Source organism: Falco biarmicus, chromosome 4 (assembly GCF_023638135.1).
Source record: "Falco biarmicus isolate bFalBia1 chromosome 4, bFalBia1.pri, whole genome shotgun sequence".
NCBI classification, from domain to species: Eukaryota; Metazoa; Chordata; class Aves; order Falconiformes; family Falconidae; genus Falco; species Falco biarmicus.
This window is the reverse complement of record NC_079291.1, coordinates 15,731,102-15,745,524: the sequence shown is the minus strand read 5'-3', so window position 1 is coordinate 15,745,524 and position 14,423 is coordinate 15,731,102. Positions and strand designations below refer to the sequence as shown.

Here is a 14,423-nt window from a genome sequence, read left to right as displayed (position 1 = left end):
TGCTCCGCTCCCGCGCGCCCCGGGCGGGAAAGCTCCCGGGTCGCCATAACTGCCGTTCTGCCCGCCGAGCGGCAGCGGGGTGGGGGTCTCCCCCTTCTTACAGGCGATGCGGGGTGTGCGGCCGTCAGCCTCCCCACGGAAGGCTTTCCCCAGGGAGTAAGGCGCACCGCTGTGGACGTGGCGCCCACTGAGCACCCTGCGTCGCGAGTAACGTCCCCTTCGAGAAGCTGACACTCATGGTAAAACAAAGGGGCAGTGCCGGCTCTCTGTCTGCTCTGTGCCAAGGTAAAAAGCTCCTGAAGGAGGCTGTGGAAATACCCCAGTGCTGGGGAAGGGCTCGCGGAGTGGTAGACCCCGCAAAAAACCCGAGGTTTTTACCTCAGAAAAAGTTCTGAGCGAGGTGCAGTGCCCGGGGCAGGTTGGTGTAGGAGCAGTGAAGAAACCAAATGCTGTCGTGAGGAGAGTGCGGTTGGTGCTGTGCCAGATATCCCTGGGAAAGTAGCATGGAATATATAATTAAAACCTCATACTATATATTAAAAGGTAATTAAGGGGGGATTTTCTGACAGCCTTAATTGAAAGTTTCACAACATTAACCACTTGTTACGTTTCACGCATTTTTGCACAGCTCTTTTATTTTTAAATTTTTAAATTACTTTAAAAGTTGCTGTCTGACTTTGCGCCAGTACTTGCTTGGGTGAGAATGACCTGTGGCTTCCAAGGATTACCCAGTACACTGCTGGAGATTATTCAGGTGCTTCTTGCTCTCCTCTCTGAGACTCCTTGCTCAATTAAACATGCAGTGTCTCTGGCTGTGCCCCCTTGAGCAGGCAATACAACGTAGTGGGAGCAAACCTGAAGAGTGAGAGATGTTCAGGAGGTTTTAGTTGGGGCTAGCTCTGGTCTGGTCCATTAGCAGTTGGAGCTGAGTGGATGCATTTCTGGGATGCATCCCATGGCTTACCTGCATCCAAAAGCAGTCAAGTTTCTGCCGCCAGGGTTGTTGCATGGAGATCACTTACGGCTTCTCAGTGGGGAGAGCCAGCAGTGGAGCCTGACTGAACTGGGAGCCGAGGTTTGGGCAGCTCATCCTCCCTGCTTACCTGAGAGGTGCACAGGGGCAGGCCTCCTTCTCCAGGGGAGTGCCAGGCAAAGGCAGTGCCTGTGGAGGAAAGGGGCCTGGTTTAAATGTGCTTTCCAAAGAACACCTGCTAGTGCTGCCATCCAGCGCAGGTGGACCCTTTGTCTGACCTGCAGCGCAGTTCTTGTGTCCTCACATAGCAGATCTTGTTTACATGCAGGCAGCTGTTTTCCAAAGGCTGGAGAAGCCTGGCTCTGGCTTGTTTTTCCTCAGGGAGGGCAGATGGCATCCCCTTGCTTTAAAAAGCACTAGTGCATTCAAACTCCCTTCTCTGACACAAGGCACCAGCGAAGGTTATCAGACGAAAAGCATGCCAGTTGTGGGGCTGGTTTTTTTTAATAAAAGCAAAGCAATGTCTTTTCCTCTAGCCTTATTGTGGTAAATGGATGACATGCGTTGGCTGAAATAAAGCCAGCCGGAGGGAACCACCGGGAATATAAAAATTCGCACCACATGATTAATGCCCGGTGAGGCCGTAAGCGGCAGACGGAGGGTGTCAAGCGAACTTAACTGCTGCTCTGTCCTTCAGGACGCGGCAGGACTTTGCCTACTTGCAGACCAAAACCACCCGAACTTGTCCGGGGCGCAGAGGCGCGCAGTGAAGCACATCTGTCCCCATGTTTTTTAAAAAAAAAAAAAAATAATTTTTTTTTTCCTCAAAACCCGCATTTCCCTCCCCCGCCGCACGCCCGGGACGTAAAGGCGCACCAGGCACCGGCGCGCCCCGGCCGCACGGGGCTCTGCGGCACCCAGGCGGCTGGGCCGACCCCGCCGGGCGCGGCGCCGCCGCCCGCCCCGGGGCCGGGGGACCCCCCGCGCCGCGCCGCGCCCGGCCGCGGGGCGGGGACGGACCGGGCCGGGCCGGGAAGGCCAAGGGGTGCGCGGCCGCCGCCGCCGCTCACTTCCTGGTTCCTCCCGGCGGCCGCCCCACCTCCTCGCCGAGCCAGCGTAAGGGGCGGCGGGGGGAGGGCGGCGGCGGCGGCGGGGGGTGCCGTGCTGTGCCGTGCCGCTGCGCGGGCTCCCCGGGGCGGATGGGGCGCGGCGCCGCGCGGGGCAGCCTTGGCCGGCGGGTCGCTGCGTGGCGGCGTTGGCGGCGTGCGCTCGCGCGGTGCGGGGGTGGCGGCGGCGGCGGGTTGTGCGGCGGACCGGCGGCGGCCTGTGGGGTAGGTGGTGCGGCTGACAGCGCGGAGGGGGCGCCGTGCCGTGCCGTGCCGTGCCGTGCCGCGCCGCCCCCGCGCGGGCAGGTGCGTGCTGGCGGGCGGGGGGCGGTGGAAGCGGGCCGTCGTTGCCCGCCGCGGGGGGAGCAGAGCGGAGCGGCGCGGCCCGGCCATCCCACCGCGCCGCCAGGGCTGAGGCGGGGGCCGCGCCCGCCGCCTGCGCCGCGCCGCCAAGCGCGCCCCGCGCAGCCCCTCGCCCGGGGCCCCGGGCAGGCGCCGAGTCGCGTCGCGTCCCGCAGCGGCGTCCCCAGGGGCTGTTGGCATCGGTCGGTAAACGGGAGGTGGGCTCCCGCTCGCCCCTCGCCGCCTTCTGATCCGCCGGCTTCCAGCGCTGGGCTGTAAATACTGTGAGGCTAAATATGTTAAATAATACTGGGCTAAATACGTGATGTAGCTTTGCTCCGGGGGCCGTTCAGAGCAGCGTAATGTCCCTTCGGCAGGAAATTTAAACTCGGAGCCTCCAGCAATTTCGTCGGGGTCCTGTGATCTGTTACTGGGTTGCAGTGATGCAAACGGGGTCCTGTAATCAGCCTGTTAATGCGTTGCGGTGATGAAACGTGCCCGTCAGAGAGCGGCTGGACAGTGGAGCGGACCCTCTGCCTTCAGAGGTGGCCGTGGTCACCGGCGTTTGGCTGCGGCTGTCCGATGGGACCGTAGAGCCGTTGCGACTTCTGCATCGGGAGTGATCTGTGTTGAAACCATGGCGCTGCACTGTGGCGGGTTTAGTTGGAATGGATGGAGAGTTATATGTTAATAGGAAGTAATCTGGTCTGTTTTTAAACAGCAGCGTCCAAGTATTACTGGAGTGCTTCTGAAAAGTAATTTTTGAGAAGAAGCAGGAGCTCATGATGGCTCATTAAAAAACAGTTTTCAAGAAAACAGGCTTGGGGGAGGAGGAGGCAGCAGTCTGGTCTCTGATGGCCTCTCCTGCTGCGTGCATGCCAGTGAGGGATGCCAGGTGGACACCAGAGCTTGTTTAGATTTCTTTCCTTTGGTCTTGATTCAGAAAAGATAAACTAAGTTTTTCAGCATGCGACAGAGAGATGGTGTCCCAGGCTCCTGACACAGCAGAGGTGTGTGTGCAATGTCAGATCTGTAGGAATGGGGCCCACATTCAGATGGTTGCTCTGATACAGTGGAATCACAGAGAAGGGACTGGCAGGGTGCAGTGAATGGTGGCATAGTTAGGCTTTAGTGAGTACCATGTTTTTCTTTGCTTAGTAAAAGCAATAAACAAGTCTTTTGTATAGCGTTACAGGCGTTTTGGTGATAAGAGTCAGTATAAGGGGAGCCACATTATTCATATATCTTTAAAAAATGTAGTTCTTCAGCATGCAGTACAGATCAGTACTTCAAACACTATGGTTCTGTCAGCGTAGCAATTAATGCTGCCTCACTGATGCAATAGTGTTTGCCGTTCCAATGGGAGCTGCTTGTGGTAGTAGGTTTTGGCTGACTGAAGGCTCATTGAGATTTAGAAGGTGCAACCCAGAAGCTCTGTGTGGTTATAGGTTTGTAAAAGGACAAATGTAAGGTCTGTCTAAAAGCTAAAATGTTTGTTGTGACATTTAACACCTATTGGGTGTTTTTGTTATGTTTCTGTTTCCTTTTTAGCTTTCATTTTAGGTGGTATAGTCACAGAGTGTGTATTTAACTTTGAAATTGTTTGGTATTAGGCAAAAATATAAAAATTTATTTAACCCTACTGTTGAGACCAGGTTGCAAGAAGACGAATGCTTAATGCCTCAGCAGATGCCGGTCTGCTGTACCCAAGCAGTTGCGAGTCCTTTTGGGGCAGTTTCCTTTATGTCAGCAAAGGGAAGCAACTCAGTCTTCAGCAGTATGTGTGTAGCCTGGGCAATGGTAACTCAGCTTTGGTGAATCTCTTATCTAATTCTTTGGTGAATTTCTTACCTAGTATGAATTTACTTTTCTTGTTGGGTGGGTTGCTGTGTATCTCCAACTGAACAGGAGCTAGCAGTGTTGCATAGTCAAGGCAGTTTAAACCCATGTGTGCATTATTTCAGGAAAACTTGCTCGTGGAGCCATGAAGCTTGCTTGTGCAGGCAGTTCTCATACATCTGTGATGGGGTTTCTCTTCTGTAGAGGAGACTACAAGGGTAGGTGATGAGCACCCACAGTGGTGTTGGTCTGAAAATGGTATGGCTGTAGCTCAGCTAGTCTCTGCAGGTGTTGATTGATTGAGCTCGAAGTTTTCTCTGGTCTCTCTGCAGTGTAGACATGAACTTTTTTTAGGGTGATAAACTGTATTCCAGAATATCTGCCTTCCTGAGAGAAGACAGCAGGTAATATAAAATACAACAAGATTGAAAAAGTTGTTGGCAGTTTTTATTTTCCTTGTTCTGTGCTTAGCTCATTGGAGCAAACCAGATGTGAACAATGGTACCCAGAAGACCATATTTTACTTGTGCATGTAACTAATCTGGAACTTAAGGCTGCATTAGAAAAAATGAGAAGTTAAAGCTTTCCTAATTAAAGCTGCATATTTCCTGGGTTGTGCAGACAATAAGAAAAAACAGCCTGTAACTTGACTGGAACTGCAGTGCAGCAAGTCTGCCAGTAACACTTCACACATTGTCCTTTTGAGAGGGAGTCCAAAAGAGCCAGCCAGCTTGCCTCTGCAGGCAGTGGGTGCCAAAGACCTCCTCATACAGCAGTAGTTCCCAGCTAGAGAGGAGCAACACGTTACAGGCAAGGTGCAGCTAAGGTACTGGCGCTTACTCCACAGGAGCACTGGCAGCTTAATTCTCCTTTCACCTGCTTCTGGCTGTGCCCAGAGGATGGGGTGTGCTTGGGAATGCTTCTGGAGACTGAAGATAGATTTAGCTAGGCTTATAGCCCCTTACCTGTTCACTCCACCAGGTTACAAGGTGACCATACAGGACTGGTGCTGTTATGGGACGGAATAGGAGTGCAAGAAGGAGAAAAAAAAGAACAGAAAAAACCCACCAGCCTAAAGCCGAGAATAGAGATGGAAAAGTCAGGAAGTGAGAAGGAAGGTTACAGCAGCAGAAAGATGTTGGGAGCTGCTGTTCCAAACCTGTAAAAGTAAGTAAAACAGGGACACAGAAAACTGAGTGTTAATACCCGTGGACAACAGAGGAATGTTGAATGGGAGGAAACACAAGGCCCTTGTTGATGTTTTTGCTGCTGGATTGGTGGTAGATAGCATGTTTGTGACGTTCAGCTGTGAGTTTTGCAATAATGAACTGACAGGGGTGACCAGTCTTAAACTTGGTGCAGTGTGCAGAAGTTAAAACAAATGGGCTCGAGTTGAAACAGTAAGAGTGAATAAAGGTAGTGTGAAGTACTATGCTATTTAAAAACACAAAAAAACCCAACCCCAAGACAATGAAACATGTACAGGCCTAGTGGGAAGGCAGTAGTACCATACCATAGATACAGAAAAGGCTATAGCAGGGTGATAAAGGGAGATAGCAATGTGATATACATCTTTGTTCTTTGCAATGACTACTTGAATTACTCATGTCCAATATAGCGTAGAACAGCTAAGCAGCATGCTATGTATATTGCAGTTAGTCTGGTGTCCAATTCTTGGTATTTCGAAGGATAATGAAGTTAATGTTTACACACAGAAATTTTATTTTTTTAAATGGAGACAGGGATCCCTTGTGCTTGCTAATGCAACAGTGAGCAAAACAAGAAATACTTTGTTTGCCAAGTCAGGAGTTCTTTACTACATCTCAAAAGCTTTAACATCCAGCAACTTTGAACCTTCAGGTTTTTCCAGTTCTCTGAAGTAGCAGCATAGGATTCTTCTAGGCTAACACTTAACATCACAAAGGTGTGGATCATGACAGTTGTGATTTTAACTTCAGTCCTTTTTTCGGGATAGAGGTGATGATTTTTTGGTCCCTGTTTTAATGTATGCCCTGTGTATTTTCTGTATTTGGTTTAGGTACCTGCTTAGGTGTAGTATTTAGATTTAAAATCTAAATGCCTTACAGCTTTCATACCTGTATCTCCCCTACCACTATGTGGTAGAGAAGTGTAGGCTACAAGTGGGGGGAGAAAATACGGAGAGTCTGAGTGACTTGTTCATGCTTGTGAAGGTGGGGGCTGTAACAGAAGCAGGTGAGAGCCAAATCCTGGGTTAGACCATCTGAATGAAAAGGTATGTCTGATAGTTAAAGTGCTCTTTCTGCCTTGGAAGATAATATTCAGAATATTTTTTTCTTAGACTAGGATGGTTCTGCCAACTTTAAAGCTATGACTCTTTTGTGCTTCTCTGGAAAATATATTCCTTATACTGTGAAAGCAGTGTAGTTTTTAAAATAGATGCTAAAAATAATGCTAGTTGTATAGACAAACCTTCCCTCTTTCGTTTTTATCTTTCCTTTTCTCTTTTTTCTTGAAGTTGTTACAGGGCAAATTGAGGATTTAAATTCCCTTGATCCAGTGGTTTGCTGTTTTAAGTCCTAAGTCAGCATCAAAATCGCAGAGCTGTCTAGAAGACCAGGACTGCTTCTCCTCTTTTGTCTTCTTCTCTTTTGTCTCTTATAAGGCTGTCTCTTCAGGATAACTGCGGTGCTGTGGGATAGCATGACACATGGGTGAAAGTGATCCCCATTTGTTGTTTCCTGTTTCCCAGTGCAGTCCCATCTGCAAGATTGTCCTTTCCATGCTTATTCCAGCTAGGTGGCAATGCTACAAAGCTCATTTGTATTTATATGTTCAGGATTAATATTTCTCTTTTTACATAGGTTAAGTAGCTCATGTGTATTTAGCCTTTTGAGAAACTGTTAGATTGAAGTGACAGAATTTCACTGTTGCCCTTGCAGCTCGGATAGTTAAAAAATTACCCTAAGTTATTTTGTAATGGTTCACACTTAATGACAGTTTTATAAAGTACGTTCAGTCTCTGATCAAAAGCTTACTAAGATCACTGACTTTGTGGTCAGACCAAGTCAGATCCAAGTCTGACCTTAGTTTCTGTTGCCCTTGTGACCTGTGTCCTGTTCCTAGATGTTGCCCCATTTTTGTCACATAGTGGTCCAGTGTTTATGTACCTTGGACAGTAACTACATTGTCTGTCTCCTCTCCGCTGTGCAGACTGGCAGCTGACAGGCCTTGTAGGTGGGAGTGCAGTCACTTCACTTACCAGACAGACGCTTAAGTCGGTCGTTATTGAATTATAATTTATTTATACAATACATATCCATTAGTTAAACAGAAATTATGTAGACATTAACCAGGAAGCTGTTAAGGTTGCATACCACAAACGTGTTTTCAGTTGAGAAAATGCGGCCTTACTTGCAGTCCTGCCAATGGAATTCCTCTGGCACTGTTGAAGTTGCTTCTTGTTTACACTGATGTAAATGGGAGGAGAATTGTGGGGCTTATGCCTTATATGGCTGCATCTCTTTTGAGCCTGTCACCCTCAGCCCGATCCAGGCCCTCAGGATGGAGTTTCTAGACCTGACAGATGTCTTTGAGGTAATTTCCACCTCCCCATGCTCTCCTTAGGGAGACATTTCCTGTATGTATTCATACTCCTGTTCAAATACATTCTTCAGAAATGCACTACTTCAGTAAATCTTCCTCTCTAATGAGATGCTTCTAATAAAAATAATAAAAGTATTTTAGTGTGATCTGTTTTTCTTTAAGGTGTTGTTCACTCATGGCCTCTTCAAAATAATTAAAAATAAGAAATAAATTATGATTCACTGAAATATTTAATGATGTGAACGGTTTTCTAAACTGTGACTATAAAACAGCATTGTAATATAGCCACTTATTCCCTTCATGTATGGAAAACTGTTATAACTGGGTTACCATCTGGTTTTGTGTGCTCTTTCCCCCTTTTCATGGCAGATAATCCAAGCCTGTGCATTTAGCCTCAGAAAACACAAATTTGTTTTAAGGCTTGTAATTTTTAAAGATTATTTTAAATGGATTTAATAGAATTCACATTCTTATCTCTGTATACCATTTTTCTTCAGTGTGGAAACTGAAGCTGTTGAAATTGCATGACAAGTAGCCAAATGTTTCAGGGGGACCAGAGGTGTTTGAGCCTCTTGCTAAAAGCAAATGTGTAGCTGTTAATGTAGTAGTTGGGCTGAAACTGTGCTCCTTAATGTGGCCTGAATTTCCGGAAGAAAATGGAAAATTACCTGTGTTAGGTATAATTCTGTTACCTGCTCCTAGGGTGGCTGGAATAGGGCTAGCAGTACTGACTGCCCTGTGACATTTTGATCTGAGTCAAGTGTCCTGTCAGCACAGTGTTAAACTCCGTGCTTTATCCGTCCCTATTGCTTTTGCCATTTTCATAGGAGAGGAGGAGGTTTTGACCCGATTGGGTTTGGGGTTGTTTTTATTTGTTTTTTGTTTGATTGTTGGGTTTTTTTTAACCATGTGTGGAGTCCTGAAAATATTCCAATGGAAGTACAACTCTCTATAGCAAATTTAAGCCTGCTAATAATATGCTTTCTTTTTTTAGCTGCCTTTCACCGACCTGTTAAAAATGTCCCATTGACCCTTCAGGGTTTTGTAAACCGGGGGTTGGAAATTGCCATGCTGGTGGATATCTGGATGAATCTGCAGGAGACTGCCAAAGATTCTTAGCATAGCTGGACTGTTTTGTTCCACTCCTGCTGATCAGATAAAGCTTTTTAGGCCTTGCAGGAGCCATTAGGAAAAAAATATATGAATGCTATAAATATTTCCTTATTATCCCTGGTAGAACTTGCTTTCGCAAGTTTTGACAGGCTTGTTGTCAAGATTTGAGCTGTATTGAAAGCGTGGCAGGAGAAGCATAGGTAAATATCCTATTAGTTAGAAAGCACACTTCCTTTCACTTCTGTTGCAAAGGAAGATTAAGTGTGTAGTGTTTTAATTCAATGCAGTTTTACATACAGAAAAACGAAATTAACTTCAAAATGACATCTCTTGCAGGTTCTAGCTAGCTAGCTAGCTATGTGGAGTTTGTTGGTTTTATTTAAAAGGACATCCTGTCCTGTGGATCTAGATTGGCTAGTTTAGCTGTCATGAGTATAACGTGACTGGTTATGTACATTTTCTTCCTTTTGTGATAAAAAGTTAACTTTAGTGTTGTTTGTAAGCTCTCAAAATACTGTTGATGAACTCTGTATGTCATAGAAGCTGCTCCAGAGCATCTCTTTAAAGCTTGTAGTAACTCAAACTAAAAACCTCAGAAAATGCCCATGATCTGCCCTGATCCCATTTCCACCCCTGACCCCCAGTTGTTTTCACATAATTGGCAGAACTTGAAATTCCCTTAGCTCATACCACAAAATGTAACCCTCTTCCCAAACTTCAATGTTAGTGGACTTACAATAGAGGAAATGGTTGCAGTGTACATGGTAATACTGTAGTTTTGCAAGTCATACCTGTGTGCTTGACATCACTAGCATGAATAATTACATGAAAATCAGTGGGGTGATGATGATGATGGCATTAAACTTGGTGTAAGTTTTATAACATCAGAACCTCAGGTAGCTTTCAGGTACACATTGGGTGAAGGCTCACATCATTCGTTAGTTCATTCTTAACACATTCTTTGGCAGTTGCAGGCCATTAAAAAAACGTTTTTGACAGGGCATATGGCAGGTCAAAAGACAGTTACTTGATTTATGTAGGGTGTAATAGCATATTTTAGGTGTTCATTGTAGGAGGAAGTTGATTTTATTTACATTTCTAATTTGTGTATTACCTGTTATTTTATTATTTGCGTAATACCCAGTGCCTTCCAGATAAAAAAGAAGAGGTCTTTGCTCTGACATGTTGTTAAGCTAAATGGATGTGTGTGTCATCACACTTACCTAGTGGCCTCTCTTGTAGCCTGACACCATGATTAAGTCCGTAAGCCCTTTGCCTTCATTGTTTACCTATTGTTTGCTCCAGAGCAGGAGGGACTGACACATTCCACCTGTGTGCTATAAATTAAGCTCATATGCAGCATGGTTGCAGGGCAGACCAGTTAGGGCAAGTTACTGCTTCCTCCCCTCTCCAGTCTTTTTTTTTTTTTGGTTTGTTTGTTATTATTTATATGAAGATACTAGGTTGGACAACATAAACAAAAATAGATGTTTGTGTATGTAGGAACAAGGAATTAAAAAGAAAACTAACTGGGTCATGTAGAAGAGCAGCTGAAACTCTGAACTCCTGTAAGTTGACTCAAGATAATGTACGCTAAACCACATATGTATTTCTCAAATAATGAATGGTGTTTATGTACTGATTTTTCATTTTGTTGCCTGATGATGCCTCTAAAGCAAGCATTAAATAACAAAGTGCATTAAATAACCAATTTGTCTTAATTGGAGGCCTGTGCTCTATCCTCTTAACTGCTTCTTTATTGCACTGCAGAAATGAGTCCCCCGACTTTCAGACTGAGGTGCCTCAAGGCTCCTTCCAGTTTCTCCTTAGTTACACAGCAATAGCTTCCCCCGCCCCAATTTAGCTCAATAATACTACTGAGAGAGAGCACAAGAACTCTTACTGGAGGGAAACCACTTCCTGCATTTGCAAAAGAGATGAATTTTTATTTGACTGCTGAAATGTGCTGTTCAGGACTAAACCCACAGTTTTAATCACTGTGTATTTGTCTGGCTTTCAGTAAGTTTCTACTAATACTGACCTTAAGGTGACTTGTCAGACTAATTCCTCTGTTAAATAGGAGTTTGCTTTTCCTGTCAGTGTTCCATTCCTTTGTTTTGGGAAACAAAACTGCAGGGGGAAAAAAAAGGGTCAGAGTCTAGGCAAAATATCCTCAGTCTGTGTTCAGGACTATCCCAACTTGTTACTGCCCCTGATGTGTCAAGTCTAAGACTTCCTTTTGAAAATCAAAAACCTAAATTACTGTTTTCTTTCTTATTTTTTAATGCAATGTGATGTTACTGTCAACACAGTTGTCAGGCATGAGTTTTTAATTATGCCAGCTTTAATTTGAGCTGCAAACCAACATAACAATTCCAGTAAGATTAGTAGTAGTGAAGGTTAACCTGTTTCCTTGGGGAGGGGAGGGATTGAGTCTTTTTAATACTTGTTAAGTCTGTGTGAATGTATGAATATATAAGTTTCCTTACAGAAATTGTGGAAAAATTGGGGAAAAGGTATGGATTTACTAGTACATATAGATTTGTCTGAATTTATACCACCAGATTGTAAGGGTAGTCACTGTTTCTGAAAATTATGTAGTTTGTCTCCCTAAGTGTCAGGAGTCATGAGACTAAATTATAGCTGTGGTTAAAATACAAAGTAATTACAGTGTGGTATGTGAATTTTGTGAATGGGGAGGAGAGGTTTCTTTGTGTTGTTGTTTTTTTTCTTGCTAAAGTAAATGAGATCCTCGTGCGCATTTTAATCTTGATTTTTCTATTCTGTGTGATGTATGTATAAATATAAGGCTGATATTACATGATACGATAAATACAATTATTTAACATTAATCCATGTGACTCTTCAGATTAATAAAATATCTTAAACTCTCTCACTTAGCAGCACACTAAATGCTCAAAGCTGAAATGTAAGAAAATACCTGATTCTCCTAGTTTAGTTTTCTAACATAACTATATAGATATTATCATAAATGGTCTGCTTCATCCACTTCAGTGCACTTAGAAACTTTGTGCTCCTGGCTTTTGCCTCTCACTGTGGCAATAGCAGTTCCAGTCACCTCTTCCATGTAACTTGCACTAATGCGACAAGCTCATCACTTCTGTGCTTGGATGTAATTAATCATCCTGCTCATTAATAATCTTAATTTTTGGCTGTGAAAGACTAATTGCCCTCTTATGAATTTTGTCCTCTTGAAATAACAGCTAAGAAGCAAACTGTCATCTCCTTCCCTGTCTAGGTAGGTGTAATAGCGTCTCCATTTAGGTTGGGGTTATGCAAAATAGAGCTTTCTCTTGTACTTAACAGAATTTACCTGTAAAAGTTTTGAGAGAATTTTAAGGTCCTAGGTACTTTTGTGATCTTATCACTGTGTTTTCTGTAAAATGTATCCATTTTGTATAGGCAGCAGTGCCACTTTGGTAACAATTAAGCACAGAAAGAGCCTCAGTATGAACTGTTTTGGCGAAAAATCCATTGTGAACAATGTCTTCTTTTCTCTGAATTAGAACTGAAAAATGCACGTGCTTTTTTGCAAAGCACTGAGAATAATCCTTACATGTTGAAATAGAAGGAGGCTGAACCCCCCTTCTGTTCAAGTATATGCAATTCAGTGTATTTGGTAGTAAAGGTATTGTAGCTGATTTTGTAGAAGGTAGGTCTTTATGCAGAGGCTGTAGTGGTTTTGAGCATTTAGAGCGTTGTGCGATTAGTTTGTGAAGAAGTCTTTGGAAGAAGTTGCTGGGTATATAAGAGCCACTTTCAAAGCGTAGCATTCCAGGTGTGCTCTAGCATTGAGCGGTGTATGTTCACAATGCAGATGGATTGATCCCCTGCCAAAATCTTATGAGCACCTTTTTTGTTTTATCAAGTGCCTATGTTTGGTGGAGTTACATTGAAACTATATGCACAGTAAGCACTGTGCATACCTGGAGTAGTACAGTTTCTGGCTCCAAGGTGGACCTTACCCTCTGGGTAGACAAGGTGCCTCCAGAGACAGAGAGGACAGGGAAAGGACATGGCAGCAAATGTCATGTTAGTGCCCTTATTATAGTGGAGTGGAGTTAGTTACCTAGAAGTGCTAAAGGGGGTGGTGCTGTTGAGGGATGGAGCAGAGGTGGTGGGAGAAGCATGGCAAAAGGCCGAAGGAGGAGATGAGAGTGGGAGACGGCTGTTGTTTGGGAAGAGTGTCCTCCAGCCAGGGCTAGAAATTCCTTCCAAGATCTTTGCCTGGATTGCTTCTTCAGCAGTTCCTGCTGTAATTTTGCAGTGGTTTGGTTTTGCACTTTTACCCCAAAGCTGTGGGGCTATAGATAAGGAGAAAGAAACCTCTTCCACTTGCTAAGCTCCCCAGTATGTGTAGGAGAGATGTTTCCCTTCTGCAGGTCCGAAGCAGCAAAAAGGGACCCTGCAACTGTATGACAGGTCTTTCCTTTTTTCCTCCCATGACAGTGTCCAGTTCTTGCTTCAGTTGCTGCTGTGGCAGGGCCTGTTGGCCCCTACCTGATCACTTTCTCTTCGTTAAAATACTTGTTGCCTTTCCTCTGGGGTAGGTGAGAGGTGGGTGGAGGTGGCACGCTGGTAGATTTTATGTGTAATTAAGCAAATCTTAAAAGCACTTAGAGAGTCTTCTGAGTAAGGAGTGTTCTGATAAGCGCAAGAGTCTGGTTTCCAAATCCATTATTTCGTGTTTGATTTATTTAACCTTTTTGCTTTTTCAGCTCACTTTCTGTAATTCGGAATTTCCCACATGATCCCCATGCCATTATGCGAACGGAGGTCTATGTGTCTTGCAAAGCAGTGAACACTGTTTCTGACTTTCTTTCAGATGCAAGTATGGACATAATAGCCTATGATGATTACTCCAGTCCACCACTTCAGAGATATTGAAAGGAAACCTGAATACCTCCAGCCAGAAAAGTGTGTTCCACCTCCTAGCCGCGCTTCCCTGGGAACAATGTGGTTTATTCGAGATGGCTGTGGTATTGCATGTGCTGTCGTTACCTGGATGCTGGTGTTCTATGCCGACTTTGTAGTCCTCCTTGTCATGCTAGTTCCATCAAGAGATTATGTTTATAGCGTCATCAATGGCACACTGTTCAACACCTTGGCTTTCCTCGCTTTGGCTTCACATTTTCGTGCTATGCTGACAGATCCAGTAAGTATATCTCTCTCTGTATGTCTTGGAAAGAAACAGGCGGTGTTTTTCTTGTCTGCTAGATGTTGGGTGACTTAGTTGCCAAGTGAGTGGCAGATTTAAATAACTTTTTTTGTGTCAGCCTGCTGAGTGAGACTGCTGATATGGTATGCTAATTTCTCATCCCACGCGGGTCAGATGCAAAGTCAAGGACACAGCTTTAGATTCCCATTGTGTCAGAAGCTCCTCTTTTTGCACTGGGAAGGAGAGCATTTCTCTCTGACGCTGTATTTTCCCCAGTGGTAGATCT

General features: G+C 44.9%; 1 protein-coding gene and 1 long non-coding RNA gene across 7 annotated transcripts in view; one reads left to right on the top strand and one right to left on the bottom strand.

Annotated features, from left to right (window-relative positions):
* Positions 1 to 93: 93 nt before the first annotated feature.
* The window catches only part of ZDHHC3 (zinc finger DHHC-type palmitoyltransferase 3), a 36,616-nt gene continuing 22,286 nt past the window's right edge, over positions 94 to 14,423 (top strand). For 3 of the 5 annotated variants that reach the window (XM_056338277.1, XM_056338282.1, XM_056338280.1), the window contains exons 1-2: positions 2,122 to 2,304; positions 13,805 to 14,134. In XM_056338277.1, coding sequence (XP_056194252.1) covers positions 13,829 to 14,134 — 306 coding nt within the window. In that variant the 5' untranslated portion in view covers positions 2,122 to 2,304; positions 13,805 to 13,828. Of the gene's footprint in view, positions 286 to 1,944; positions 2,090 to 2,121; positions 2,305 to 13,804; positions 14,135 to 14,423 lie in introns of those variants that run through there. The other 2 variants (XM_056338279.1, XM_056338278.1) reach the window with 2 other exon arrangements.
* On the bottom strand, positions 618 to 1,797 carry LOC130149042 (uncharacterized). 2 transcript variants are annotated; one of them, XR_008821760.1, is made up of 3 exons: positions 1,252 to 1,762; positions 965 to 1,162; positions 618 to 855 (listed from the first exon to the last, which is right to left on the bottom strand). It is a non-coding gene; the product is annotated as an uncharacterized LOC130149042 (long non-coding RNA). The 2 variants fall into 2 exon arrangements; XR_008821759.1 differs by having other exon boundaries at positions 965 to 1,797.